The sequence below is a fragment of the Leptinotarsa decemlineata genome, unplaced genomic scaffold (genome assembly GCF_025532065.1).
Source record: "Leptinotarsa decemlineata unplaced genomic scaffold, Ldec_3_MD MMD2_tig00026361_RagTag_RagTag, whole genome shotgun sequence".
Classification (NCBI taxonomy): domain Eukaryota; kingdom Metazoa; phylum Arthropoda; class Insecta; order Coleoptera; family Chrysomelidae; genus Leptinotarsa; species Leptinotarsa decemlineata.
In genome coordinates, this window is record NW_027412704.1 from 377965 (window position 1) to 405557 (window position 27593).

The following is a 27593-nucleotide window of genomic DNA, read 5'->3' on the forward strand; positions in this document are numbered from 1 at the left end:
AAAACACGAAATCAAGAGAGAAGAAAGCCATCACATCAAGCAGCCCGTTCTGCACATTGAAATACAAAACAATCACATCTGCTGCAAAACAACACTAATCGCAATGAACAATTTCTATTTCTGTTTGATTAGTCAGTCGATAATTTTAATCACACATCCACAAAAAAAATCTTCCTCGTTCCACTTTTACTCGATTTGTGTTGCACTTTTAATGGCTGTCGATATGTCGGCAAACGAAAGCGACAAGCTTATGTTCTATTTCAGGCCGACATCAACTATTTTAAAACTCTTTTTGTGGTTAAATGGCATATCGAAGCGAGCGAAAATAGAAACCGCCTTAACGACTGTTTTACAAACAATCCGTGGTCTATCAGATGTTAGCATGAGTTAGTAACTGAATGGGTTCAGTTCAATGATTTATTGAAGTGGGTCAGTACTGACGATATTTCACGAAAAACCAATATAAAGTTGTGAATTACGAAAATTATGAGTTTCTTGCGTTAGGTGCAAAAAGTCCATGCGATCAAAATCTGGCAATCGAGGAAACCCATTAACTGTTCTATGCAATTCCATCTCTAACACAAGAAGATTGTAAAATAGTGGTAGTAACAAAATGAACATCAATTATGTTGTGCATACTTACAATTACGTTGAGATACATACAACAACATTGTATCTTTGGAATGAATACTACATTTTTAACATTTACTCAGTTATGTACACTTAGAAAACAGCATCTTAAAAATGATTCATTACTCCACTGCCTGAGGAAACAGACTAAGAATTGCAATTGCAAAATCTCTGAAAACTATTTCGAATTGAAAAGTGGTTACTCCGGTAACCTTAATCCTCCTTTTGAAACTGTTTATTTCCTCAACAGGTAAAACACCCAATTAATCACGGCTTTGCTTCAATGTAGATAGATCGGAGTTGGCGAATTCCCCGGGATGGTCTGAATTAAAAGTTTTGATGCAGGTATAAGCAGAGGAGGAATGGAAAGATTAACAAGTTAGGCTAAATTGCGTTAATAATAAAGTTTAAAAAAAATAGAATCTCAAGATGGATATCAGCTTTTTCAACAATAATTGAACGCCTCATTTACGATAGGTTACAGTCGTATTTTATTGAAAATGATTTCTGGTGAATCAGTACGGTTTCCTCCCCAATAGATCCACCAAATCTGCGATGTATGATTCACTCAACCATATAATTGATCAACTCTATAAAGGTAATGAAGTAACTGGTATTTATTTCGACCTAACGAAAGCTTTCGAGCTCATTTTTCATGAGCTACTAATGGAAAAACTAGAGCGCTATGGTGTTAGAGGAAAAGCCAATGATCTAATAAAATCTAACCTCAGCAACGGAACACAAATCGTCGGTATCTCATCTGAAAATAATTTCAAATCTTCGTTATACTACTCCGAAAAAGTACAAACTGTAATAAGAGTGCCTCAGGGCTCTATACTCGGTCCAATTCTTTTCTAGTTGTTCATCAACGACATAAGTCCCCGAATAGACCATCAGCTCAGTTTTTCTGTTCGCTAACTAGCTATTTGTACTGCAGTTTTAGGGCACGTTGGACTAATGGAAAATTCGCAATCTCTTACTAAGTTTTGCATGGGCAAAATTGTCGATATTGGAGTGATACGAATTCTCACTTATACCGTCAAGTTCATACCCAACGACCTCAAAAACTGAATGTTTGGGCAGGAATTTCAGGTGACACATCATAGGCCCTTTTTTATCGATGATAATTTGACTAGTGATAAATATTTGGATATGTTGGAGAATCGAATAAGACCGTGCATCAATAGGGCAACTGAGGAGGATATAAATGTATTCGAAAACGAGATAATTTTCCATCAGGATGGTGCACCTCCTCATTATGCAGCTCCAAGGCGATGGTCCTAAAGAATGGCCACCAAAGTCTCCGGATCTCACTCCTCTAGATTTATTTCTAGGGGTTCATATTGAACATAATAAAGCTTACATAGACCTGATAATCTAAGAACCTACACCTTTTTCATTTCAATCATTTCGAAATGTAGCAGATACACATCAATAAAAACTGTTATCCACCCATTGTCTTATAGATAACCGTGTTATCATTACAAAACAATCTAACAATGGATATTCAACTTTCCGAGGCTATTGTGTTCCAACAACATCGGTACTTAAGACAATGTTTGTTTTCATCACCTGTTTTCATTCAAAGTAGCGTTTTGTTTATGGTAATGAGCTTTTCTTACACCTCATAAACAAGGTTAACACTTTTAGAAACGGTACATCCGTTAACAATTGTGAATGTGAATGAACATTTGTTTAGTATGCCTAGCCTATAATCTTGAAAAACGATAAGTGATCATTGACATGAATCGTTGAAATTGAACAAATTATTTTTTATTAGCTTTTACCCGCGGCTTCGCTAGCATGTATGCCATTAAATAAGTGTTAGTACAATAGAAATGAATCAATATGAGAACTATATTTTGATGCTTGGCTGGGATATCCAATTTTTAAAAATGATTATCTAACCTAACTTAACCTAATCTAACCTAACGTAACATAACCTAACCTACCCTAAACTAACCTAACGTAACATAACCGTTACATTCGCATTTATAATATTAGTAGGGATTTAGAGATATTCTTTATAATTCTTTCTTTCAAAGTCTTTTGGAAAACCTTCAAGTCTGTGAGCGTGGTTGTCGTTGAGAAGAGATTTTGATTCCTTCTCCATTGCTGCTTTTGGAAGTTGGTCTATTCGTTTAGAAGATATGGGCTTTGAATACAGTAATATTGATTATCTATGAACTGTTGTACATTTTGGAGCCCTTGATCAAAGACATGAATTGATAGGAGTCCTCGTTCTTTATGTGTCCTCTCCAAAAATTCTAAAGGAAACTTATATTAGGTTGTTTGAAAAGTTTTGTCCGTCTTCATTCTCCCATTTATTCGTGTTTATTCTCCCATCTTCTCATGACACCCATTCCATCAGTCTCGTTCCCTGTACTAGTTTGTACAGGTTCCGTGTTGTATGTTCGTCATATTCTTCTGGGCGTAATTTCGTACGTCCATATATTGCCTGTCTCCTGTGATTCAGTGCCTCACATTCTCATAAGATGTGTAGAGCTGTTTCTATCCCTTCGTTGCATAATCTACAGCTGAGGTCTCCGTTATACAGCCCCATTTTATTCAGGTGTCCTCTAAGCGAACATCTTTAGTAGTCTACTTTGAACTGTAATATCTGGAACATCGAAGAAAGTGGGGATTTGTCTCTCTTTTATAAATACTTTCACGGGAGTTGTTCTAGTGACTTGGCACATTTGATTCCACCAAGAGCAGTGACTGACTGTAGCTGCTCATCGTTTTGAGGTTCAAAATTCCACTGTTTACGAACTCTTTTAAGAATGTGAATCGCTACTTTCGCTCAGGCACCGCTATTAGAGCGCGTTAAGGATGTTTCTATAGTGCTTGTGTTTTGTCCTCGAAAAAATCAAACGATCCTTCAGTTACAATACCGTAAAAGTCATTAACGTCCACCCCCAGATATTGAAATGTCAGTAAATATGAAATCTTTCAAAATGAAACTGATTTATTATTCATTGTCTCATTCGAATACTTGACATTGTATTAGTAGTGGGTGGAAGTAGAGACATTTAGTTTATTGGCTGAATGAGTTGAATCTTGGCAGGTTTATTTATTAATTGTTTCGTAGTAAATGCCTCTATTTTAAGCATTATCATTAATCTAGCTCCGGAAGAAGTAAATCCAACTTCTCTCAATGGTGGCGATTAGCATATCAACAGAGATAAAATTATGAAATTTGATTAAAATATTCCAATTTGAAACCTTCACAAGAGCTAATTATCCTTCCATAGTAGTAGATTAAACTGTTCTCCTTTATGAGTACATGAAAAGGTTGTGTTCTGCTAGTTTTCTTTTTTTGGCTTGCATGGAATTTCCACACCCCGACCGACAAGAATTAAAATTGATATTGCACGCCACTGCATGTTGGAGTTCAATCCATCAGCTAATCTCTATCCTACAAGAGTCTGGAATCCAGAAATCGCCAGCAAAACAACGCTAAAGCGAATAACTTCCTCGGCTTCCTTTGATCTCTCACCTTATTTACCTGCTCGGGAAATTTGTCATTATTTCTGAATGAATCTCATCGTCTAGGTCACGGGCGTAACCATTTCGATCAAGAAGGCCAGTGGCCGCGTTTGCGACGTTGCCAAATCAGTCTACTGATATTTCCTATTCATTAAAAGATAAGTAATGTGAATTTTTAGAAAGAATATGCGGAGCAGAAGAAAGAGGAACTTCCTTTTTATTTCTTTGAGATAAAAGAACCATTTTACAGTTTCTAGAGTCAAGGATACTTTCATATCTGGAGAAAAAACATGTATGACAGTAATTCCTTTGCAGTGGACGTTTCTTTTATTGTTTGTGATATTAAAATGAAAAGGTCTAGTACACAATGATCCTAAAAATAGGTTCTTTATATAATATTGTTTTTAGTAAATCGAATTCCTTTTTTGGCAAGCGAGTGGCTATATTAAATTTTAACCAGTCATAACTTTTAGCCTCGTCACGTATAGTAACTTTTGTTCGAAATGAAATATAACTAACTGAAAGTAACAAACCCAAACAATATTGGGAGAATATACTATATATATTTTTGGGAATTTTCACGGACTCTGGCAACACCGCAGATCGCCCATACTATAAATAATTTCTTCACATCAAATGTCCAAGTATAGCGCGTTGGAGGCTTGCCAAGGAGGCTGTTCCGCGGCCCCCGGACCAAACACTCGTGTGGACAGAATTGATAAGGCGCCCTGTGTATATCGAAGTGACCTTGAATTCACATGTTATTTTGTTAGTGTCTGAAAATATGTTTCTCGTCAGCTGATTTCACACAGATGGTATTCATATATAGTTCATACCTGTTATTCGTTTCAAGATCCTGCGATTAGTTGTTTTCAACAGAATGACAGTAACGACTGCACGTGGACCATTTCGAGCGCGTGAACTTCCAAAAACACCGCTTTGTCTGTAGCAACTATTCCATTGAGATTATTTGCCTTATCTTTACGATTCTCTCTTAATTTCTTTGATAATACAAAAATATCGTGAAAGCAAGAAATGTAATCGATTTCAAACTGTTAAAAGACCGGCAGGTGGTCATGTAACCACTGCTAAATTGTCCCTGTGACATTCTGATTGGCCTCTGATAAGCAAAGAAAGTACGCGTCGAAAGGATGGCCTAACTCATCATTTGTCATATGACGTCATCGCAAAGGCCACCGAAATGTACAGAAATGAACAAGTGTCTTCTGTATTTCTGAATAATACTTAAAACTAACCTTCTACAATAATTTTTCAAAATACTTTTGATTAACTATGCTTTGAACATCGTTATATTCGGTGGAGAAGTTCAACGTTATTGTTAATGCCAGATCAATCTAATTGAACCTGAAAAGTGAAATAAAACAGTGGAGCGACTGGAAGAATTTTGAGAATTCATTGATTGATGTACTGAGAAGTAGATTATTGAATTATGCTTTTTCTATATTGAAAAACTGAAATAACGGAACCTAAGATCTTGCTTGAGGTAATCAAAAAAATTGAGTTGTCCTTTTCATCAAGAAAAGTTCATAAGTTCATAAGTGAACAAAACGATATAAACGAACCTTTCTGAATATGAACGAAATTTACATAGCAATGAAACCAGTCCTTTTCAGATACCATATCAGTCATGATTATTTTCAATTCTCAATTGACCTTATTAAGTGATGCGACCCCATGGTTGCCAACTTCGGTGAAGTAATGGCATTTGCTAATGAATAAAATAACCTATCTTTCTGAGTTCCTTCTGCATTTTCATTTTGGGACATAATTGAGACAGACCAATTCATATTTTTTCATAGCTGATTCTTCATTCTGGAGCCACAACTTCATATAAGGCAACTGGAAATCTCTTTTTGGCCATACTCTGGAAATCAGTTTCTCATTTACCAAAAATGAAAATGCAGAAGGAACTCAGAAAGATATGTTTCATTTATGAGCAACTGTTAAATGTCATTATTTTACCGAAGTTGTAACCATTGGGTCGCATCACTTAATAATAAGGTCAATTAGTACTACTTCTTCTCTACATATTTTCCGGTACTGGAAGTTTAGACACCTGTTTTATTCCACGTTGTCCTATGACTAGTCACGATATACTTCACTTTTATTGATTGTTTTGCCAATCCGTGTCCGTGACAATCTGACATTTGTTCCGGTGAAGAGCTAGTTTTTGGTGCAAATCGTGCATAATCTTTCTCAATTAAAAATTGGGGTCACTAATTTTGGGTGTGGAAAACTAGGCCTTTTTTTCTTCAAGAAGATCTGAATTAGGTATGACCATCTTTCGTTTGTAACAGCCTGGACTGCATGAAATTGTGGTTACGCCCTGTTTTGATGAAGGAGTTAAATTAAAAAATGTTTTCTTTATTCTTTCAGACGTCCACAAAAACCACAACCACCACTATGACAACGCCTGCAAAATTATACGGCAAAGACTTGAGTGTTTATGATGATATAGACGTTGATGAACTGTTGAATAAGTTGACTGCAGAGGAAATCAGTGTGCTAGCCAAAGAAGTTGATCCTGATGTGAGTATATGATTTTTTTTCTGGCAACTATACCGGAATTACACGCTTTGAAAACCCAATATTTTTAGGACACATTCTTACCCCCTTCGCAAAGGAACAGCTATGAATGCGAGAAGGATCCAACGGGCCCTTTGAACAGGAAAAAACTGATAGACCACATAAATAAGGAGGCGATAGAGACTCCAGATATACCAGAGATCAAACCTTACGTCCCTGGAACAGTTCGGGGGAAAAAGGTATGTTTAATGAGTACTCGTGAATTTGAGAATGTTCATCAGGTGAGGTGTTGTGCGTTGTCTGATTTTTTATTTCAATTCAGTGGATACCACCACCACCTCCAGTGAGAGAACAAGAAGCTGAGGAACAAATCGCAGTTGATTTAGGTGATGAATATGAGCAGGCCCTTTCCACAGCAACACAAGATGAAATAATCGATTTGGCAGGTGAGACTTTACGATTATTTAACAGAGGAAGTGCAGTCGATTCAATGTATTATCAGTATGAATCTGCAAAATGATAAATATTCAAATTCTGTAGGTACTTGTCACTGATTGAAATACTATCTCAAGTATCAATAATTAATCAGATCTTCAATGCAATACAATACACTAGACCTTCAATACCCTTCTCTACATGTGTTTCACCAACCAAGTTGGTGTCTTTAAGCGATGAGGAAAACTGCATCTCCTGAACTTCATCTATTCCTATAAGAATCCAACCGAAAACCACCAAAACAACATAACAGATGTTACAGATTATTTCGTGCAGATTCGACTCTATTTTCTTACGTTTTCAGCTATACTTGGTTTTCATTCAATGATGAACCAAGACCAATACCACGCATCGTTACTGAACAAAGGACAACCGCTTGGTTTGGGATGGGACGGTATCACTAAGGCTTCCAAACAAAAAATCTACCCCATGGACCCTCCAAATATGACGGATCCAGATGAGACAATAAAGAAAGTTCAGGATGATGAGAGTAAATTCATAGACCTCAACTGGAACAATATTAAGGTGATTAGCGTTTTTCTGCAATGATTCAAAGTCAAAGTTCGCTGAAAGAACGGAAGTCATGCTTTTTTCAGAATTATATTAATATTATTTCATTGCATGGTTAGCATGATTTGTATCGAAAGTTGCTTCATTTGCTTGGTTATGATACAGCGCTTGAAATTTGATGCTTGTAATGAAAACATAACCTCAGATTCTGCATTAAAAGTAGAAGTGATGAATTATTTATATTCATCTACAATTATCTACAACATAAGTATCACTCATCATTTTGGCCAAACTATTTTGCTCACGAAAGCTCAATCAATTGCAGAACCAGTAACGATATCAGAACTCTATTATGAAAATCAAGGGTGCACTAATATTACAGTATCATTTTTCAATGGCAACACAGAATTTAGAAATATTATAACAAATAAGAGGGAAACGAAGCTAGTTGCTGTTTTCGGTCACTTCAGTATTGATTCTATGTTATGTATCAGGCACTTAGCTACGCATTCTAGCATAGTGACCATTGGAAGGATTTTAAAATCCCGGCTGTATGAAATTCATGTGGAACATAAATTTGAAGAAGATGACTTCAATGGAGGTTTGCAATTTCAAGAGCTAGCTCAAAGACTTCTCAGGGTTTCTCGTGGAGGAGTTGCTGTTTGATGGTTCTGAGTAATATTTTAAGGAACTTCTGAGAATGAAGCTTGATAGTTTTGGGATTCGTACAACTGCTCCTCTTGGGTAGATTAATAATCAGTATAGCCTGGTCAATAACTGTGCGAATAACGATATTGGAACCTTATTATGAAAATGATAGGTGCACTAATATTACAGCACAATGATTCAATGGCAACACATGATTTAAAATTATTATAATGAAATAGAGGGAAACGAAGCTAGTTGCTGTTTTGGGTTACTTCTCAGGGTTTCACGTGGAGGAGTAGCTGTTTGATGGTTGTCTCATCAAAGCTTTCTGAGTAGTATTTTGAGGAACTTCTGAGAATGGAGGCTGATAGTTTTTCAGTTTGTACATAAGTTCACCATTATTGGGTTTGGGATATACCCTTTTTTTCATTTGTTGCTATCAATTGTATAATTATCCCAACTGGAAATGAGTCTAAAAATCTCTTTTTCTTCCAAAAAAATGTGGAATACTGATTAACGGTGAAACAGATTTTAAACAGATTTTTTAAACTTTCACATTTCTACTGTTTGTTTGCTACAATTGTATTATATTCCATGTTATTTTCTGAAATTCCCAATTTTTATATTCTGTACATCTTTATTTCAACTTTTTTTATTACTTTTCTTGGTGTTTTTTGTATTTCTCTGTTTGTATGCTGTTGTATTCTTTTTGAATACATTTTTCTATCATCTCGAGATCATTTTCAAAACTAAGTTGATCTGCCGCAAATCAGATACAATCCAAATCGTCATTTTCATGCTCTCTTAAACTCTTCGATGCTTCTTCAAAGAAATAATTCTTGAAATCACCATTATTGTTTTCAGAATATATCCGACGAGAAATTCGACAGTTTGTTCAAAGCTTTGGGCAGCAACACGCATCTGGAGACTTTGTCGCTGGCGAACTCCGGCCTGACGGACAAACACGTCGAGAAACTCGCCCAAGCCATCGAGACCAACGATACCCTGAAAGTGGTGAACGTTGAAACGAATTTCATCTCGCCGTCGGGCATCGTCAGGCTGATCAAGGCTCTGTTGAAGAAGAAGAGCGTTGAGGAATTCAGAGCGACAAATCAGGCAAGTTTTTTGAGGATACTACTGTAGCCGCTATATAAGCCCTTGATTTTGAACTTTTATCATTCAGTCCCAGCATTTTTAGTAACAGTACGAAACCAAATATATGAAATGTCTTCTTTGAAACTAATAATTACAGTACATTCAGTTTGACCAACGTAGCCTTTGTTGTAATACCTGTTTAGTGCTTTTCATAGTTCTTTATTTCTGTAATCTTGACTTTCAGAATCCACAAAATAATTAGTGAGGGTTGTGGCAAAAGGTACATACATCTTTTGTAAGATTTTTTCAAAATGGGCATTGAAAAAAACTTCTGCGATTGTACTGATATAGTATTCGATTAATATTTTTTGTTCTCTCATGTTTCAGAGGTCACAAGTGTTGGGTAACAAAATAGAAATGGAAATCACCCAGCTTATCGAGAAGAATCCCACAATACTCAGGTTGGGCTTGCATTTAGAGTACAACGACGCCCGACATCGTATTGCCTCACACTTACAGAGAAATATTGACACAAGTAAGTCTAAATTTCATTCATCAATCGTACACATCATATTTTTATAAATTTTGTGCCTGTGAAATTTGGATTTTTCAGTGTTTCAGCGAATTTTTTTATTGCTGATATAATAAATGCATTTCATTTTCACAGGAATGAATATCCTTGAATGAATATGTACTTTTATTTTTGTTTTTTGAAATCAACAACTCTTAGAAATAGCTAAAATAGATAATTCCAAGTTATTGTACGTTTTGAACTACTTTAAAACAAAGTATGAACTACTCTACAACTTTTATTTGGAAAATACCCCTGTTTTGTGTGTGTGTGTGTTTATTTCGAAACTTTCGATATCTTTGAGAGTGGTAGTTTATTAGTAACAATAATAAAAGAAAAGGTTTGAAACCATTTTTTGTAATATCGCGTCGTACTAGAAATATGTCGTGAATTGGTGATTTCTGAAGTGCAGAAAAGTCAACTACAAAAGACATCAATTATGACATATTTTATGCAACTTAATATTGTTCAACCTCACAGAAATCCAAACTTATCTTACACATTAACATTTGAGCCAAAAATAATTCGATTAAAAAAAAAACTGCTTTACGTAATCCTAGAGAATATTTCTAGGATAGTGTATTTTGTTTTTTTGTTAATTTTATTTTTGTTCTGCTTATAATTTTTGAAGCACCACCTGCTGCTGTTCTGTTTTTGTTCTTGCGGTTTTTTCTTTGCCCACTTTCATTTTGTTTCCGACCCCTTTGTTCTAATTTTTGCTTAGTTGTTTACCCCCATTCCCCCATTCCTGTTTTCATTTTGTTTCTAGCTCTTCTCATTTTTGTGCTGTTTTAGATGTTGAAGTGATTTCTCGGTAATTTTGTTCCTGTTTTCCATATAATTTTTGAAACAACTCCATTTTTTATTGCTTATAATCTTTAACAACAATTACTTGGCATTGTTCTTTATTGATGTGATTCATACTAATTTTGATTTGTTTTTATCACGTCTTTTTTGTCACGTCTTTTTCTTGTCTTATTTTTCTTATCTCCTTCTTTTTTCTTGTCTTTTTTGTCTCCTTCTTTTTCTTGTCTTCTTATTTATTCTTGTCTCCTTTTTTCTTGTCTTATGTTTTCTTGTCTAATTTTGTCTTGTCTTTTTCGTTTTTTGTTGACTCCTTTTCTATAGTTTATTAATTGATTATACTTTCAGTTCTTGTCTCTTGTTTTAGTTTTTGAAATAACTGCTTTATTTTTTATTTTGTTTTGATTTTTGTAACTCTTTTCGTTTCGTTTATTTTTTACTTTGTTTTTATTTCTGGTTCCCCTTGTTTTTGTTCTGTTTCCCCATAATATCTTTTACATTTTGTTCCTGAAGTAATTAATCCTAACTAGTTTAAACATTAAACAGTTAAAGAGTTTTCTGGTCTTGTAAAATTTTCAGTGGAACTTTTACAATGAAGTGTGCAACTTTTCAGAATTCAGAACTCTGGAAATTCTAAGGAGCACTTTCCAAGACAATTTTAATATTCAATTATAGAGTTAATTTTGTTTGCGTTTTTAGACATGGGGATCATTCTTAATTATAGTACTCTAGTCCTCTCTATACTACTGAAATGGTTTCAAACCCCTAAAAATTGACTTGCCGTAAGTTCCGGAACATATTTTCCAACAGTACTTGCTCAATTTCTAGATCGACGGGTAGTGAAAGCAAACTATGAAATCACACTTGGTCCACGTGGTGATGCCATAAAGATTGTTCGTACCGACTAGGTATTACAAATGATATTGTGAGTACAGTGTTAGCTGGATGAATTTGGCGGTATTTTTCCGGTAACTTTGAACCGTCAAAATTTCTCCAGCTCGCACTTGGGTGTGTTTGACAACCACCTCAGTGGTTAAGGTGTATTTTTATTTTTTATTTGTGCCTAGCTAACGCTTTCGTCAAAATCGAGCGAATTTTGCCTAGTTTAATGTTTTCTCTTACCAACCACAGGTCAGTCAGTTGGCACAAATGACACACGAAAAACTCTGTGAAAAATAAAAATTACACGCACCACACAAACACAAAAATAGTATATGGGGGTTTTTCCGGTTATTTGTTATCCCGAAATCATGTCGTTTTCGTTTGGACACTCTGTATTATAGTTCAATGATGCGTGTAAATACAATGTGTTTCTTAGTTTTCAGATTTGGTCACATATTCACATTGATATTGACACGGCCACATTTTCACATGGCTACATGGCCACATATTCACATGGTCACCTAATCACATGGCCACATGTTCACATGGCCACATATTCACATGGCTACATATTCACATGGCCACACATTCAGATGGCTACATATTCACATGGTCACATGTTCACATGGCCACATATTCACATGGCCACATTCAGCTGGATACATATTCACGTGGTCACATGACCACATGGCCACATATTCGATAAAACAACATTAAAAATAAATTTAAAAACATTTTTACTTGAAAAAGCATATTATGCAACTGGACTCTAAGAGCCTATATCTACATGTACTAATATTTTTATATGTATGCATATACAGTAAAGTCCGGATATAACAAACCCTTTTAAAGTGAACACTCGTTTATAGTAAACTCAAATTTAAATACCTAAAAGAAATTCCATAAGAACAATGAATTTTTTTATTGCTTATAGTAAACCCGGTTATAAGGAATTTCCGGATAAAGTGAACCAAATTACCCGTTTATAATGAACTTTTCGGGGAATTCTTGTGGGATTCCCCGGATATTAGATTTAACAAAGACGTAGTTGTTGCTCTTCTTTCAGTTGCCGTTCTAATTTACTGTGAACTGTTGTATAATTTGTACGTTTGTATTGTGTTGTGCGTTCAAAATGGACAATCAAAAAAAGCGTAAGGCTATAACGCTTAAAGAAAAGTATGATATTATTCAGAAATTGGAAAATGGCTGTAAACAGAGTGATATTTGTCGTGAAATGAGTTTGCCGAAATCAACAGTTTGCATAATTTGGAAAAATAAAGATAATATTTTATCTTCATATGGCAAGGTTAATAGTAAGTGTAAAAGGCTACGAAAATCGGATCATGTAGATGTTGATAAGGGCCTTTTACAATGGTTTACCCAAAAAAGACAAGAATATGTACCAATAAGTGGTCCGATTCTTCAGGAGAAGGCAAGTGAAATGGGAAGTAAAATCGAGGGAAAAAACTTCACATGTTCCAGAAGTTGGATTGAGCGCTTCAAGAAAAGAAATTGTATAACTGGGGGCAAAATTGTTGGTGAGTCTGGATCAGTTGATATGAATGTAGTCAGTAACTGGTTCACGACCATATGGCCCGATCTTCGTAAAAAATATGACAGTAATGACATTTTCAATGCCGACGAGACTGGACTTTTTTATAGACTGACCCCTGACAAAACATTAAAATTTATTGGTGAAAGCTGTGTTGGCGGAAAAATGTCCAAGGTTAGAATTACAGTTTTGGTTGCTGCAAACATGTCAGGGACAGAAAAAAGAAAACTGTTTATTATTGGCAAATCTGCCAATCCTAGATGTTTTAAAAACAGAACATTACCAGTTAAATACAGATCAAACAGTAAAGCCTGGATGACGTCTGAATTGTTTACTGAAGAGCTGCTACAATGGGATACAGAACTACAGAGAAAAAACAGGAAAATTTTGCTTTTAGTAGATAATTGTCCAGCACATCCTGAAGTCCCACTTAAGAAAATAAAATTGGTTTTTATGCCTCCTAATACCAGCTCAAAGCTGCAGCCCATGGATCAAGGAGTAATACATTCTCTCAAGAGTCGATATAGAAAAATAATGCTACTAAAGATGTTAGAAGCAACTGATAGTAAACAGGAGTTTTCAGTGAGCCTTTTAGATGCTATAAACTTTATTCATCGTGCTTGGCAGCAGGTTACTAAAGAAACAATTGCGAATTGCTTTAAGCATGCGGGATTCTTTGAAGCAGAGGATGAATTCGATTCAGATGATGAGATGCCTTTAAATGAGTGGTTGAAGAAGCATACAAAGACTCAAGAAACTACTGATATTCAAAAATCAGTTGAAACAGAAATTAAAAAAAGGTTGGAAAATTTTGATTTTGAAGAATATGTATCAATAGATGATCATGTTGTGTCAACCGAATGCCTAACAGAAGAGCAAATTATTCAGTCACTTTCAAAAGGTAACATACAACAAGTGCAGTCTAAGATTAGATTTAAACTTTCAAACTCTTTTTCAGAAGCAGCTGTGGGAGTCATAAGTGATGATGAGGAAAATGAGGAGAAGCAACCTGAGGCAGATGTTATTATGAATGTTCCATCAGTAAAGGACATGACACAAAAAATAACGGAGATTCGCAATTTTTTGCAATCACGTGAAGTTCCAGAAAACGTTTGGAATGGTTTTTGTACCCTTGAAGAATATATAAGCAACATTAGTTTTAGTAACAGACTTGTGCAAAGTAAAATATCTGATTATACTAACTAGTTGACAAATTATGAAAAACGCTTGTTTGTCCATATACTTTAAAATAAAAAAAACATCTGAAGAGTATCAATAAAAAAAAGGTGTAATCAATATGACTAAATTTTTCTTTTATAATGAACTTCGGATATAGTGAACCCTTTTTGATGCATTTATCAAGTTCACTATATCCGGACTTTACTGTATTTTTGTGCAGTTTATGTACTGTACATCTTTCATTCCTCTTTTCACCTAATATTATTGTGATATATATGTTTATATTTATACTGTCATGTTCTATGCCCTCAGGGGTACTGTATTTTTATCCTGAACAAATAAATTTTATCTATCTATCTATTCACAAGGTCACATGTTACAAATTCTCATTGCTACATGTCAAATATTGTCATTGTCACATATTGACATGGCCACATATTCACATGGCTACATGGCCACATATTCACATGGCCACATATTCACATGGCCACATATTCACATGGTCACATTCAGCTGGCTACATATTCACATGGTCACATGACCACATGGCCACATATTCGATAAAACAACATTAAAAATAAAATCAAAAGCATTTTTATTTGAAAAAGCATACTATGCAACTGACGAGTATTTAAATGATACTATTATTATTTGATCTATTCGACTGCTTTTACTACAATCATGGTCTCTAAGAGCCTATATCTACATGTACTAATATTTCTATATATATGCATATATTTTTGTACATCTTTTATTCCTCTTTTAACCTAATATTATTGTGATATATATGTTTATATTCATACTGTCATGTTCTATGCCCTCAGGGGTACTGTATTTTTATCCTGAACAAATAAATTTTATCTATCTATCTATTCACAAGGTCACATGTTACAAATTCTCATTGCTACATGTCAAATATTGTCATTGTCACATATTGACATGGCCACATATTCACATGGCTACATGGCCACATATTCACATGGCCACATATTCACATGGCCACATATTCACATGGTCACATTCAGCTGGCTACATATTCACATGGTCACATGACCACATGGCCACATATTCGATAAAACAACATTAAAAATAAAATCAAAAGCATTTTTATTTGAAAAAGCATACTATGCAACTGACGAGTATTTAAATGATACTATTATTATTTGATCTATTCGACTGCTTTTACTACAATCATGGACTCTAAGAGCCTATATCTACATGTACTAATATTTCTATATATATGCATATATTTTTGTACATCTTTTATTCCTCTTTTAACCTAATATTATTGTGATATATATGTTTATATTCATACTGTCATGTTCTATGCCCTCAGGGGTACTGTATTTTTATCCTGAACAAATAAATTTTATCTATCTATCTATTCACAAGGTCACATGTTACAAATTCTCATTGCTACATGTCAAATATTGTCATTGCCACATATTGACATGGCCACATATTCACATGGCTACATGGTCACATATTCATATGGTCACATATTCACAGGACCACATATTCGTATGGCCACATATTCACATGGCCACATATTCAGATGGCTACATATTCACATGTTCACATGACCACATATCCACATGGTTGCATAATTTTACATATTATCATTGTCACATGTCAAATATTCTCATTGTCACATATTCACATGGTCACATATTCACATGGCCACATATTCATATGGCCACATATTCTCAAGGTCACATATTCGCATGTCACATATTCACATGGTCACATATTTACATGGTCACATATTCACATGATCATATATTCATATATTCACATGGCCACATATTCACATGGCCACATATTCACATATGTAATGTCGAGTCATCTGCATACAATGTAACAGATGCGTCAGATAGGATCAAGGTCAACATATAAACATAACGTGAATAGCGTAGGCCTCAAAATAGAACCCTATGATACACCAAGATTATTCATCGTAAGGCATGATAAACATGTACCACCGTAATTAGACATTTCATTAATTCCATCTTCATCCATTCAGAAATGCTAAACATCTAGAGCTCAAATCAAATAAGATTATATCTTTGCGGTTTGCCCCGCGGTACGTTTTTGAAAGTTACCCTGTAAAATAAAAGCTTTTCCATCGTGACATTTTCAATTTTTCCAGTCCGATACCGACTACCGAATTGTTTATATAGACCGGCATCCCTTTGTCGCGTTTTTTTGCGACGCGACTCGATTCTTTCCGCCCGATGAAATGTCTTTGTCGGCGACGAGATATTATTATTGTTTCGCGGTTTTTATTAAATTTTTCGCGGCGCGTGCCGTCGATTTAATTTCGCCTACTTCTGTCTCTCTTCTTCCGCCGTTTTCCGTTCGATATTCAATTTCGGCCGGAGAGAGAAAACAGCATAAATAATCCGGTCGGAATTTCATTAACGCTCTTAACGTTTGACTGGAGAGAATTGAGTCAAAATTTACGTTGTTTTTTTTTCGCCTTTGTTGTTTTTTCGTATAATCGCGTTCTTTGAAATTTGCAATAAAGTCTGAGAGGCAGGAGGTTTTCGAGTGTGGGAGAGAGCGGTTCTTCTCAGAACCGCAGTGAGAAGAAGCAAACAGTTTTATCGAAGAAAATAGTGAGAAAAATCTTGACATTTGACCGAATTTATATACACTTCTCAAGGCTTGTTTGTGTGAGACGAATACACTTTTTTTCACACTCTCTGGCTCCAATTTCTCTCACTCGCGACCAGTAGACTTAGTGAGAGATTCCAAGAGCTACACAGGAGCTCTGGACCAAAATCGAATTGACAGTGACACAAGATGAATATATTCCCTACTTTTCGACCGACCCCGTATATCTAAACCCTCTACACATATCTCTACATATTCCCGCCATCGACACGAAACACCTGTCCTCGTCAATAAAACATATCACACGGTACTTTACGCAAAGTAGTTTCGCTTCGCGCTTACATAAAACCGACATCGCCGTTTTCTAGTATTTCCCGAGCGTTTGACAAAACGGTTGCTGTAAAAGTTATATCGTTTCCGTAGGCTCCTTTCCCGACGCGGCGGAAGATAAACGGCCCGTAAAAAACGTACGCCAGTCTTGAGAAAAATTGAGCCGGGAAATTCTGGGAGCGTAGTTTATTTGCCGTGAAAGTGTATTCGAGATTCAGCCGAGTGTGTCGCATGCGGAATATGGCCAGACGGAAAATTTTTAAAATAAAAAGAAGCGCTCACGGAGTGGAAAATACGTTTATTTTCCTGGAGTTTATCGAACCTGGACCTTGAAAACAAGAGGAAACTTCCTGATGATTTCATTCTTGTCGATAAATAATCAAAATGAATGTACAGTTGAGTTGCGAAATACAATTCATGCTATTAAAAAAAGAGAGTGATTGTGTGTACTTATGTACGCCCGTAAGAAGTTATACGTCGTTTTGTTTTAAACGAAACGTTGAAGGAGAAAACTCAGGTTGGCAGCTTTGCCTCTAGCAAGACAGAAGGAGTCTGGCTAAATGCGCTCGACTAAGAAGCAGCGGCCATATAAATTGAAGAAGAAGAAGAAGCCAACTTCAGGGTGCCGGTGTGCGCACGCGTTGTAAAAATTTACTCTCATAATTTTTCCCAAAACGCCAAAAGAAGTAAAACTTCAAAAAGTGCATGAGAAAACTTAGGGTGGCAGCATTGCCTTGAGCAAGACAGCTGCGCCCCCGGACGTAGTTTCTGTTCACTATGGACAGGAGAAGTCTGGCCAAATGCGCTCGACTGAGAGAAGCAACTGTCATATAAATTAAAGAAGAAGATAACTTCACTGTGCCGTTTTTCGGTTTTCCCTAACGCCCCAAAAAAAGTATAATTTCAAAAAACCGCCATACCGTCATGGCATCATTAATAATATTAATTAAATTAGCCACAATGCCAATGCAATGGAACATAACTCATTAATATTTCTGTAACATTAGTTAGTTTTGAGAGAGGGATTCTTGAAACAAATAATTGAAATATAGCTAGCTATATAACTGATATTGATTTTGTTATTAGGCACATCACATAAACTAGCTACGATGTCGTATAACTCATATTATTTACATTAGTTATATAGCCATTAGTTATATATCCATTAGTTATACGATTAGTTAGAACTCATACAGAGGTATAAATACAAAAGTTATTTGGTCTCAACTTGCATTAATTATATTCGTCCTATGCTCTGTTAGTTAATTCTCTTAAAAGTTAAACTAAACTTACAAATGCAGTGTGGCCTTATATTCCAATATTATTTACATTGACTGTTGCACCACATCACTCTAGTAATTAACATTAGTTCTATAGTTAGTTAGTCCTTGAAGAGAGTGCAATGTGATTATATGATTTATATCACATCAGTTATAAGGACGTTGGTTAATCCTCAAATAGAAGTGTAAGAAACAAATGGATGCTACGTTGTCATATAACTAATGTTATATTAGTTATAAGATTACATTTTTTACAGTTAGTTATGCCTTATGAGGCTGTAATGAACTGATGAATGTACTGTGTATAAACTACTATATCACATCCTCAGACATATAATAAATACGATATGGGTCCTATAACTAATGTTACCTAAGTTGGTTAGTCCTAATCCCAGCTAGTTAGTCCTTAGAAAGGATTGAACAAAACTAAGAAATGCAAATTTGGCTTTATAACTGATTATGATTGCGTTAGTTTAATAGCCCATAACATTCAATTAATTTTGAGGTTACGGTTTAAAATATATATATTTTTTGAGAAGAAATTATCAATTATCTACGTTCATATGTGATGTTGAGAAACGGTACTTTGTTTACAAATTTAACAAACGAAAATGTTTTCATGGATTATTTATTTTGTGGGATTCCTTATCTTGAATTGAATTGTTGTTTTGTAGCAGTCATGAAGTAATTGGGAAACTTCCTCTTATTTTCAAGACCGTTAAAATGTTTAAAGAACCTTTTTACTAATGACTGAATGTACTACGGGTTGTGTCTTCAGATGACAATTCTTATACAACAGCACAAACAGTATAATCGCAATGTTATTACGTTCGTTATTACGTTGATTTTGTTTTTGATGATTTATTATCCTGATTGTTTTATGTTTTTTGTCTAACAGTTCGAAAAGACTTAACTCTGCGACTGCAATTCAGGTTCTTTAACCACAGGAAAACACCCCTTATCAAGTGAAGGTATCAGTATACCGCAACCGATGCCAATCTAACAAATACAGGGTCTACCAAAAATAGCAACAATTCATTTTTTTCGTATCGAAAGAATTTTTATAACGGATGATATTCCCTAGAGACATCAGATATTTCATGTACTTTGATTTGTTGCATATTTTTTCGGCTGGATCTTGTATGTAGCTCTGTTTTGTGTTACCTTCTAGCTGGCTTATTAACTTTGGAAATATCGATGTTTGGCTAAAAACGTGTGGTATATAAATATAAAATGTAACCCACACAGTTTTTGTTGTTGAGTTATCTTGGCACATTTTTTAAAGATAACTGTGGGAGAAATGCGGGGGAAAATTCCATTTTTCATAAACATGAAGTTAACTGGAGAAAACTATTTTTGGGTTGCTATAAGATTGATTGCTAATTGCTGTTGATGTTGATAGTCTTTTTGAAACGTCTTGGATTTTTGTTGGAGTTCATGAAAATGTTGAATTTTTCGTAATGAAAAACAGGTACAAAAAACTTGAATACAGTTTATTTGAAAACTTGGTTCTCTCATTGCTGACAAACAAACGTGTCATTGCACAAAGTTGAATGTCTGGAATTAACCCCTCACCAAGGTTTTTGAATTATTACGATTTTTTGAAATTAGGTTTCCGAAGAAATATTGCAACGAAAGAAATTAATCGTGTGGGAAATCAGATTTTTCATCGGTCTTCTTTAAAAGGTATCAGAAGTCATAAAAATATTTGAGAAAAACTGGAAAAGTTAGTGTCAAAGATATGACAAACATTGAGCAATTTTATTTAGCTGTACATCATTTTCATCGCTTTTTCATTATAAAACGGTAATGAAACAATAGCCAACTGCATTTCATAACCTATTCAAGAAATACTTGTAAGATTTTCACTAAACAGTTTACAAAAACGCCTGAAGAAGCTACAGTGCAGATACGCCTGAAGAAGCTATAGTATGCTCTAAGAACACGCCCGAAGGAGCTATAGTATACTGTATAGACACGCCTGGAGAAGCTATACTGTACTCTATAGTATAGACAAGCCTGAAGAAGCTATATTATACTCCTTAGTATTGACACGTCTGAAGAAGCTATAGTATACTCTATGGACTCGCCTGAAAAAGCTATAGTATAATATATATATAGTTCTCTATAGTATAGAAACGCCCGAAGAAGCTATAGTTTAACCTTTAATATTGACACGCCTAAAGAAGCCATTGCATAGCCAAACACGTGTTGCATTTTCTATAGTGTTTATTATAGCTTCTTCAGGCGTGCCTCTACTATAGAATATAAATACGCCCAAAGAAGTCATTGTATAGCGAAACACGTATTGTGTTATTCAAAACCGTTTAGTGTTTCTTGAATATTCAATTTCGAAGTAAAAAGTGAAACTAAGCAGAAAAATCCACTTTATTGATTGTTCGAATTGAACACCGTTCACTTGCATACAAGAGGATAAACAAGCCTGTTTTCTTTCTTACATTTTGAATTATGTCAGATGTTAGTTGCCTACCACCTGGTAATTTTTTTCCCGTGAATCGGAGACTCCTGATTTCCGAAGAAAAAAGTCTAGTGGAATCAAATCGGGGGACCTGAGTGGCATTTCTGTTCAACCTCTCCTTCCAATCCGTTGACCTGGGAAAACTACCCCATTTGGTAATAGAGGATCTAACTGAATGGCGTTGACATAAAATGATGAATCGAGTTCAAACAGGGTAAAAATAAAAAAGTCTTACAATAAAATTGAGCTGATTGTCACTGTTTGGAACCTTTGGTGTTTTTGTTTTGGTTTTGGTGTTTAGAGTTTTTGCCAACACCAAAACTTTCTTTTAACACCTCGACACGTGTTTGGATCGCCAAGTGATCTATTTTAGAATAATTTTGACACAAACATCAACAACTGTAGCAGTGACCACCTAATTCAAAAATGTTACAGGGTTTGATAGAGTTGAAAGATTTTTCAAACGAGTTAAAGTGTCAAAAGGAAGTTCCTCGGAATCAAAGACCAAATCCTTAAGGTTCTTTCAGCTCTAGGATTTAAAACAACTTGGAGGAAAGGTTTTATGAGATGTTTAACGATATAGTCTGAACTAGATTCTGGCAATTGTTAAAATAGTTGAATTTTTAAGTGTCTAAGGCATCATGCCTAAAACAATTTCGAATCTTTTGTCTTTGATTTCAGGGAATCTCCTCTTAAGACTTTGACCAGACTGTACACGTAATTCTGATACAATTAACCTCTCACATACACTCCCACGTAATATCCCTTTTGCTTACCAAGTTCCAGAGTATATTTGAAAGGACATAATCAAGTCCCGACACCGAAATTGGAAATCTCCTTCGCGTCTTGTTAAATATTTGAGGAGCAGACCGGAGTTCACCTGAGCCCGACCTTCATTAACTTTATCAGTGCAGGCGTGTATGCATCATGTGATTCGCTTTGAGGAACTGCCAAGCAAACTTTCTGCCGGACACGGTCGCCTAATTTCTCGCTTGTACAGGCATGGTCGGAACTTTCTAGAGAGAACTAAGATCTCTTGGTGCTGGGGCGACTTGTAGCGAAGTGGGGTTTAGTTGGACGCTTTGAATAGTGGAAGTTGATTCAATTCTCTTTGGTTATTCAGTAAGTTTTCAGAATTTCTAGAGCGTACCAAAAAAATGAGTTTCAAACGTTTCTCTTTGAAATGTGATACTTCATAATCGCGGTTGAACTTTCATGCCCCTCTATCAAACTTGATTTGCAACTGTGGAATTGCTTTTCATATTCACTCAACTACTTCTGTGCACTTTTATTCTTTGGAAAAAGGTTCTCCCCGTTTGGCCAATGCAAGTCAACTTATACATTCCTTATCTATCCGACACTAGAGTTTTATCTTTATTGTTTTCAATAGACTTGTAACCTCACTTCTAATTCTTCGCTTTCTCGGGTTTCAAGAGGTTCTTTTCTGGATGGAATTCAAGAGCTACATGGTATACTTCATACATGAGAACAATACTCCAAAAAAGGTCTGATCTAAGCTTTATAAAGCATCGAAATTTGCAGAGGTGTGTATAGTTTTCTGGTTTTCTGCTTTTGAGAAGCAGCAATTGCAATTGTGCCAAGACTCCACTCTGTTGCAGAATTCGTAATACGAACTAAACATGGAAATTATAGTCAAAACTTTTAATAATATCAGTTATGTTTCGGTGTGTGGAAATTTCAACCTTGTTTCTTGTTCCTGGCTAGTTGTTTTCCGTAGTTTCATTAATAATACTTTTGTAACGTTTCGGATAGAGTCGTGAAATAGGATTTAATCAAGTTCGTTTTCATATCGGATTATTTTCAGTTTCTGTTGTTCATTTAGCTTGTTCGTGTTTAATTTGAATAACAAAGAGCGGTGTTTATTAACATCGTCATTAATTCGTATTGCTTCTGGCTTACTTGATGGCGGTATTTTCTCCTCTTCATCTTTTATGGGTCCTTGTTGATACTACCGAAGGAAATAATAAGGAAGAAGAAGTTTAGGTTAAGAATGAACGAAATCGCGACTTTCAGAAAGGACAAAAACCAAGATAAATACATCTCAGTTCCATACCACCAATATACGAGGAACTTTGGAAAGATTTTCAAGGAACTAGGTATGAAGGTGGTTTTTTAAAAAAGTCATACACTACAAAATCTTTTGGGAAGTCCAAAAGACAAAGTCGAGAATTCGGAGAAGTCTGCGATGCAAAATATTATGGACAGACAAAAAGATCTATTAAAATAAGATATAAGGAACACATAGCACACTTGAAATATGGAAGACCTGAAAAATCAGCAGTCGCCCATCATATTTTGCAACAAAACCATTCCATAGACTTCACTTCATTAAGATTAGTTAGACAAATTAACAACAACAGGCAACTAGATGCCTATGAGAGTGTAGAAATAAGTAAACTCAATAATATTATGAATAACGATGACGGACCTATACCAAAGAGCATACTATATATCTTGTTGAAATAAAATAAAATAATTTTGTTGGGTTTACTGATTACTAGATAAGAACACGTTGCAAAAATAAATTTGGATAGGCAATATTGTGAAATTAATTTTTATATAGCTGAAAGTTGTTTTATATAAACATATATTGTAAAATAATAGATGAGGCAAAATTGTAAAATTAATTTAGGTTGGTATGCCTGTATGGTTGGTACGCCTGGATGGTTTACCTGTATGGGTTACCTTTAAAGCATAATTAGGGTTAGCTTCGCATTAGTTTCTAGTTTTAATCTTCCTCTTTGAAGATGATCACTTGGTGATCGAAACACGTGTCGAGATGTTAAAAATAACGATTTGGTGTTGGAAAAAAACTCCAGTAATATTGAGTATAATGTAGCTGTGGCAATTCAAAGATATACGGTATGCGTCCTTCTCAAAGAGATATAGACCAATGCTGCTGCCGCCAGCCCAGAGTTTTTTGGGATTGATTGGTGTGTTTTGAAACAATTATTATTTTTCTCATATCATCTGAAGCGCATTCGAATCGTCATCTCTCAAACAGCGATAACGCCACCACGAACACTGATAAGCCACTTCCTGTCACAGAACTCTCATAGTTGATCTACTGTTGTTAGTGATCTACTACCATTAGTAATCATATCCAGGTGTTGTGCAATAAAACCTTTCCATCTTGGTATCTTCGATTTCCGACAAAGCGTCGAAAAACCGTTCCAGGCGGCTGGTTTCGCACTCGCATCAAAACCACGGAACAAACAAATTTCATACGGGAATCCAAATTGGAAAATTAGCGAGCTCCAGTACAGCAGGCCATTATTTTATTCGCCTGCAGATGTATGACACTTCAAAATTATTATCATCGCCCCGGCATGCACGAAATCCCAACACATTGTTGAGGGAATACTCTTTTGTTTTAATATTTTTCCATCGAAATTTATAACCTCGGATGGTTTCCCGTTGAGAATCCGAAATATCGACCTATATGCGAAATTAATTTGTTTGCTGATATTCGTATGAACGTGGGCAGCTGTGACGGATGGAAAGCGCAGCGTTATTACACTTTGAATGCGACGACTACAATAGGTCAGATGCAGTTGTTTTTTATGCAGAAAAAACAATACTTCATACCTACTTGATTGTTTTGCTTGTGAAATAGTTTTCTAATACGACTTTGGAAAGCGATAGAAAGGATAGAAATTCAAATAGACGCGCCAAATATATGTGTGACGTCAGAAGGGCTGTATGAGTCTTTTGGGAGAGGCATTGAAATCTAAAAACTGTTTTACATAAATTTCTCTAATTCGGACTTCCATTGACTACTACATAAAATGATTTGAAATCCCTGAAACACCTAAAAAAAAAAGAATTGAAAATGAATAGCTGAAAATAACAATTATATTAACCAAAATAAACCTGAAAAAAATACAAGTAAAAATAGAACAATTGAATAAATAAAAATAAAGAAATGAAGAAAGAAAAAAATAAAAAGTGGAGAGATTTCAAGTCACGTTAGTTCACGACGTTTCGATTGTTAGTATCTACAATCGTCTTCGGGTGATGACTGGACTGATTCCTCCGAGAGATGACTATTTATAGGTCGTTCGAGTACTTTCACTTATCCCCGCTTTCCATTTTCCGCTTCACTGGTTCCGTGGGAGATGACCGTTTTGGCGGGAGTTGGCCATTTTTCGCTTGATGATGGGTTTCCATATGTTGCGTATTTCTACGCTGGCTTGGCTGAATACGTTGTTGGACAACATGTATGCGGCTTCCTTGAATTTTCTCCTAAACCAATGTTCCTCTCTGTACAAGATCTCAGCTTGGGACCACTCGATGTTGTGTTGATGGGTTCAAACATGGTCTGCTATTCCTGATTTGCTGGTTTCCCCTCGCTGTGTGTGTTTCTTGTGCTCGGCAATGCGAACATTCAATGGCCTCTTAGTTTCACCAATATAGGATTTTCCGCACTCACAGGGTATCCGGTAAATGCAATTCTTGGAATCGCAGTCCACGTTTGGTGGCCTGGTTTTCGTGAGGCTGCTACGGATAGTGTTACCGGATCTGAAGCAGGTTCTGATGTTGTACTTGGAACCAATTCTTCTTATCCTCTCCGATAATCCTCTGATGTAGGGAAGTGCAAGCACTGGTTGTGACGGCTTCTCTTCCTTGCGAGGCTCCTGCTGTCTTCTAGCCAAAGTCTTTTCTACCATCGCTTTGGAGTAGCCATTCCGTTGAAGATCATTTTTGATGATGTCTAGTTCCTTCTCGAGACCCTCCTTCGTATTACAGAGCCCAAAAGCACGGTCTAATAGAGTCTTGATGATTCCTCTTTTAGTCGATTGATGGTGGTTGGATTCGTGGTTCAGATACTGTCCCGTATGAGTGGGTTTTCGGTATACAGATGTTTCCCACTTAGTGTCGGTCCTCTTCACCGAAACGTCTAAGAATGGCAATTCGTTGTGGATTTCCTTCTCCATTGTGAAATCGATGGAAGGTCTCACGCTGTTGATGTGTTTCAGGAAGGCGTCTAGTTCAGTATTCCCATGGTTCCATACTATGAAGGTGTCGTCAACATATCTCAACCAGACTCGAGGTTTCTTGTGGGCTTCTTCAATGACCAGAATTTCAAACCACTCCATATATTTGTTGGCTATGACTGGTGAAAGTGGTGATCCCGTTGGCAGTCCCTCATCTTGTGCAAAGAATTCGTCCTTCAGTTGGAAGTAACAGTTTCGTACACAGCATCCTAGTAATTCCATGGTTACTTCTATAGGCAGATTCGTTCTCTCTTTCAGGTTCCCGTCTTCGGAAAGCTTTCTCTGTATGATTTGGAGTGCTTTTTCGACCGGAACGTTGGTGTAAAGGCTTTCCACGTCGAAACTAATTAGTTGATCTTCCTGTGTGACCTCAATTGACCCTAGTAGTTCGACAAAATGTCTTGAATTCTTCACAAAAGACGATGTTTTTCCTTGTAATGGTTGTATTAAGGGAAGTAAAAATCTAGATAAGTTTTGAGTAGCCGAATCTCTGGAGCTGATGATCGGTCTAAGCGGAACGTCCTTCTTGTGGATTTTGGGTGGTCCATACAAGTGAGGGGGCTTACTGTGGTGCGGTGTTAGCCATGATCTTGTCCGAAAAATAGACTTGGTGTTTTTTCAAAATCTGGTACAACTTCCTTTCGATTGATGCAGTAGGGTCCCGTACGATCTTTGTGTATCGTCCCTTCTGAAAAACCTCTTTGATCTTCTGTTCGTAGAGAACGGTATCCATTACCACAGTAGCGTTTCCTTTATCTGCAGGTAGGATCTTGATGGTGTTGTCTCTACGTAGGCCGTTCAGAGCTGTACGTTCTTTATTGCTGATGTTAGATGTTGGAACTGGTTCTCGATCCAGCTGTTCTCTGTTTTACAGTTACGCAATTTTCTTCATGCAGCTTTGCTTCTTGTGATACGTGTGAATCCAAGTAAACGATCAAATTGGGTAAATTCTGGAGAAATTCATCGTGAAACCAAACAATCAAAGGGATTATGAGGTCAGCTAAGAACCTCAGAGAATCTTTACCAACACCGGGGGTATAAAGAATCCCTTGTAGCTGCGGAAAAGTGTACATTAGAACCACAAAAAGAAGTGTGAGTACCTGGCTGTCTCAACACAAGAAAAATCGACGCCTCGAGCATAAATTCTGACTCAGCAGTAGCAGTAGCACTCAAAGAAAGCACTCATGCGTCGTTTTTTTTTCGATGAAAAGCATTTACTTGACAAATCTCCGAATTACTATCCAAGAATATGAAGGGAGGCGAAGCAAATTCAAAAATTCAATCGAAATTGGGGAATTAACATGAATAAAATTTGGCTGCCTGTTCTAAATTACACGCATATCAGGACACTTAATCCAATCAATAGGAACGAAGCCAAACACATCGTTGATGGTGCAAAACCGGAGAAACGGTTGTGCTGAAAAGTTTGTGGTCGGCGAAACATCAATATGTCTACCAGTGAGGATGA

General features: G+C 36.0%; 1 protein-coding gene across 8 annotated transcripts in view; it reads left to right on the forward strand.

The window, feature by feature from the left end:
• The window catches only part of tmod (tropomodulin), a 231712-nt gene that overhangs the window by 36359 nt on the left and 167760 nt on the right, over positions 1 to 27593 (forward strand). For 3 of the 8 annotated variants that reach the window (XM_074184886.1, XM_074184884.1, XM_074184887.1), the window contains exons 2-5: positions 6517 to 6669; positions 6738 to 6905; positions 6989 to 7112; positions 7466 to 7686. In XM_074184886.1, coding sequence (XP_074040987.1) covers positions 6517 to 6669; positions 6738 to 6905; positions 6989 to 7112; positions 7466 to 7686 — 666 coding nt within the window. Of the gene's footprint in view, positions 1 to 6516; positions 6670 to 6737; positions 6906 to 6988; positions 7113 to 7465; positions 7687 to 9183; positions 9436 to 9801; positions 9950 to 11617; positions 11698 to 19526; positions 19600 to 27593 lie in introns of all 8 variants that reach the window. The other 5 variants (XM_074184890.1, XM_074184889.1, XM_074184892.1 and 2 more) reach the window with 3 other exon arrangements.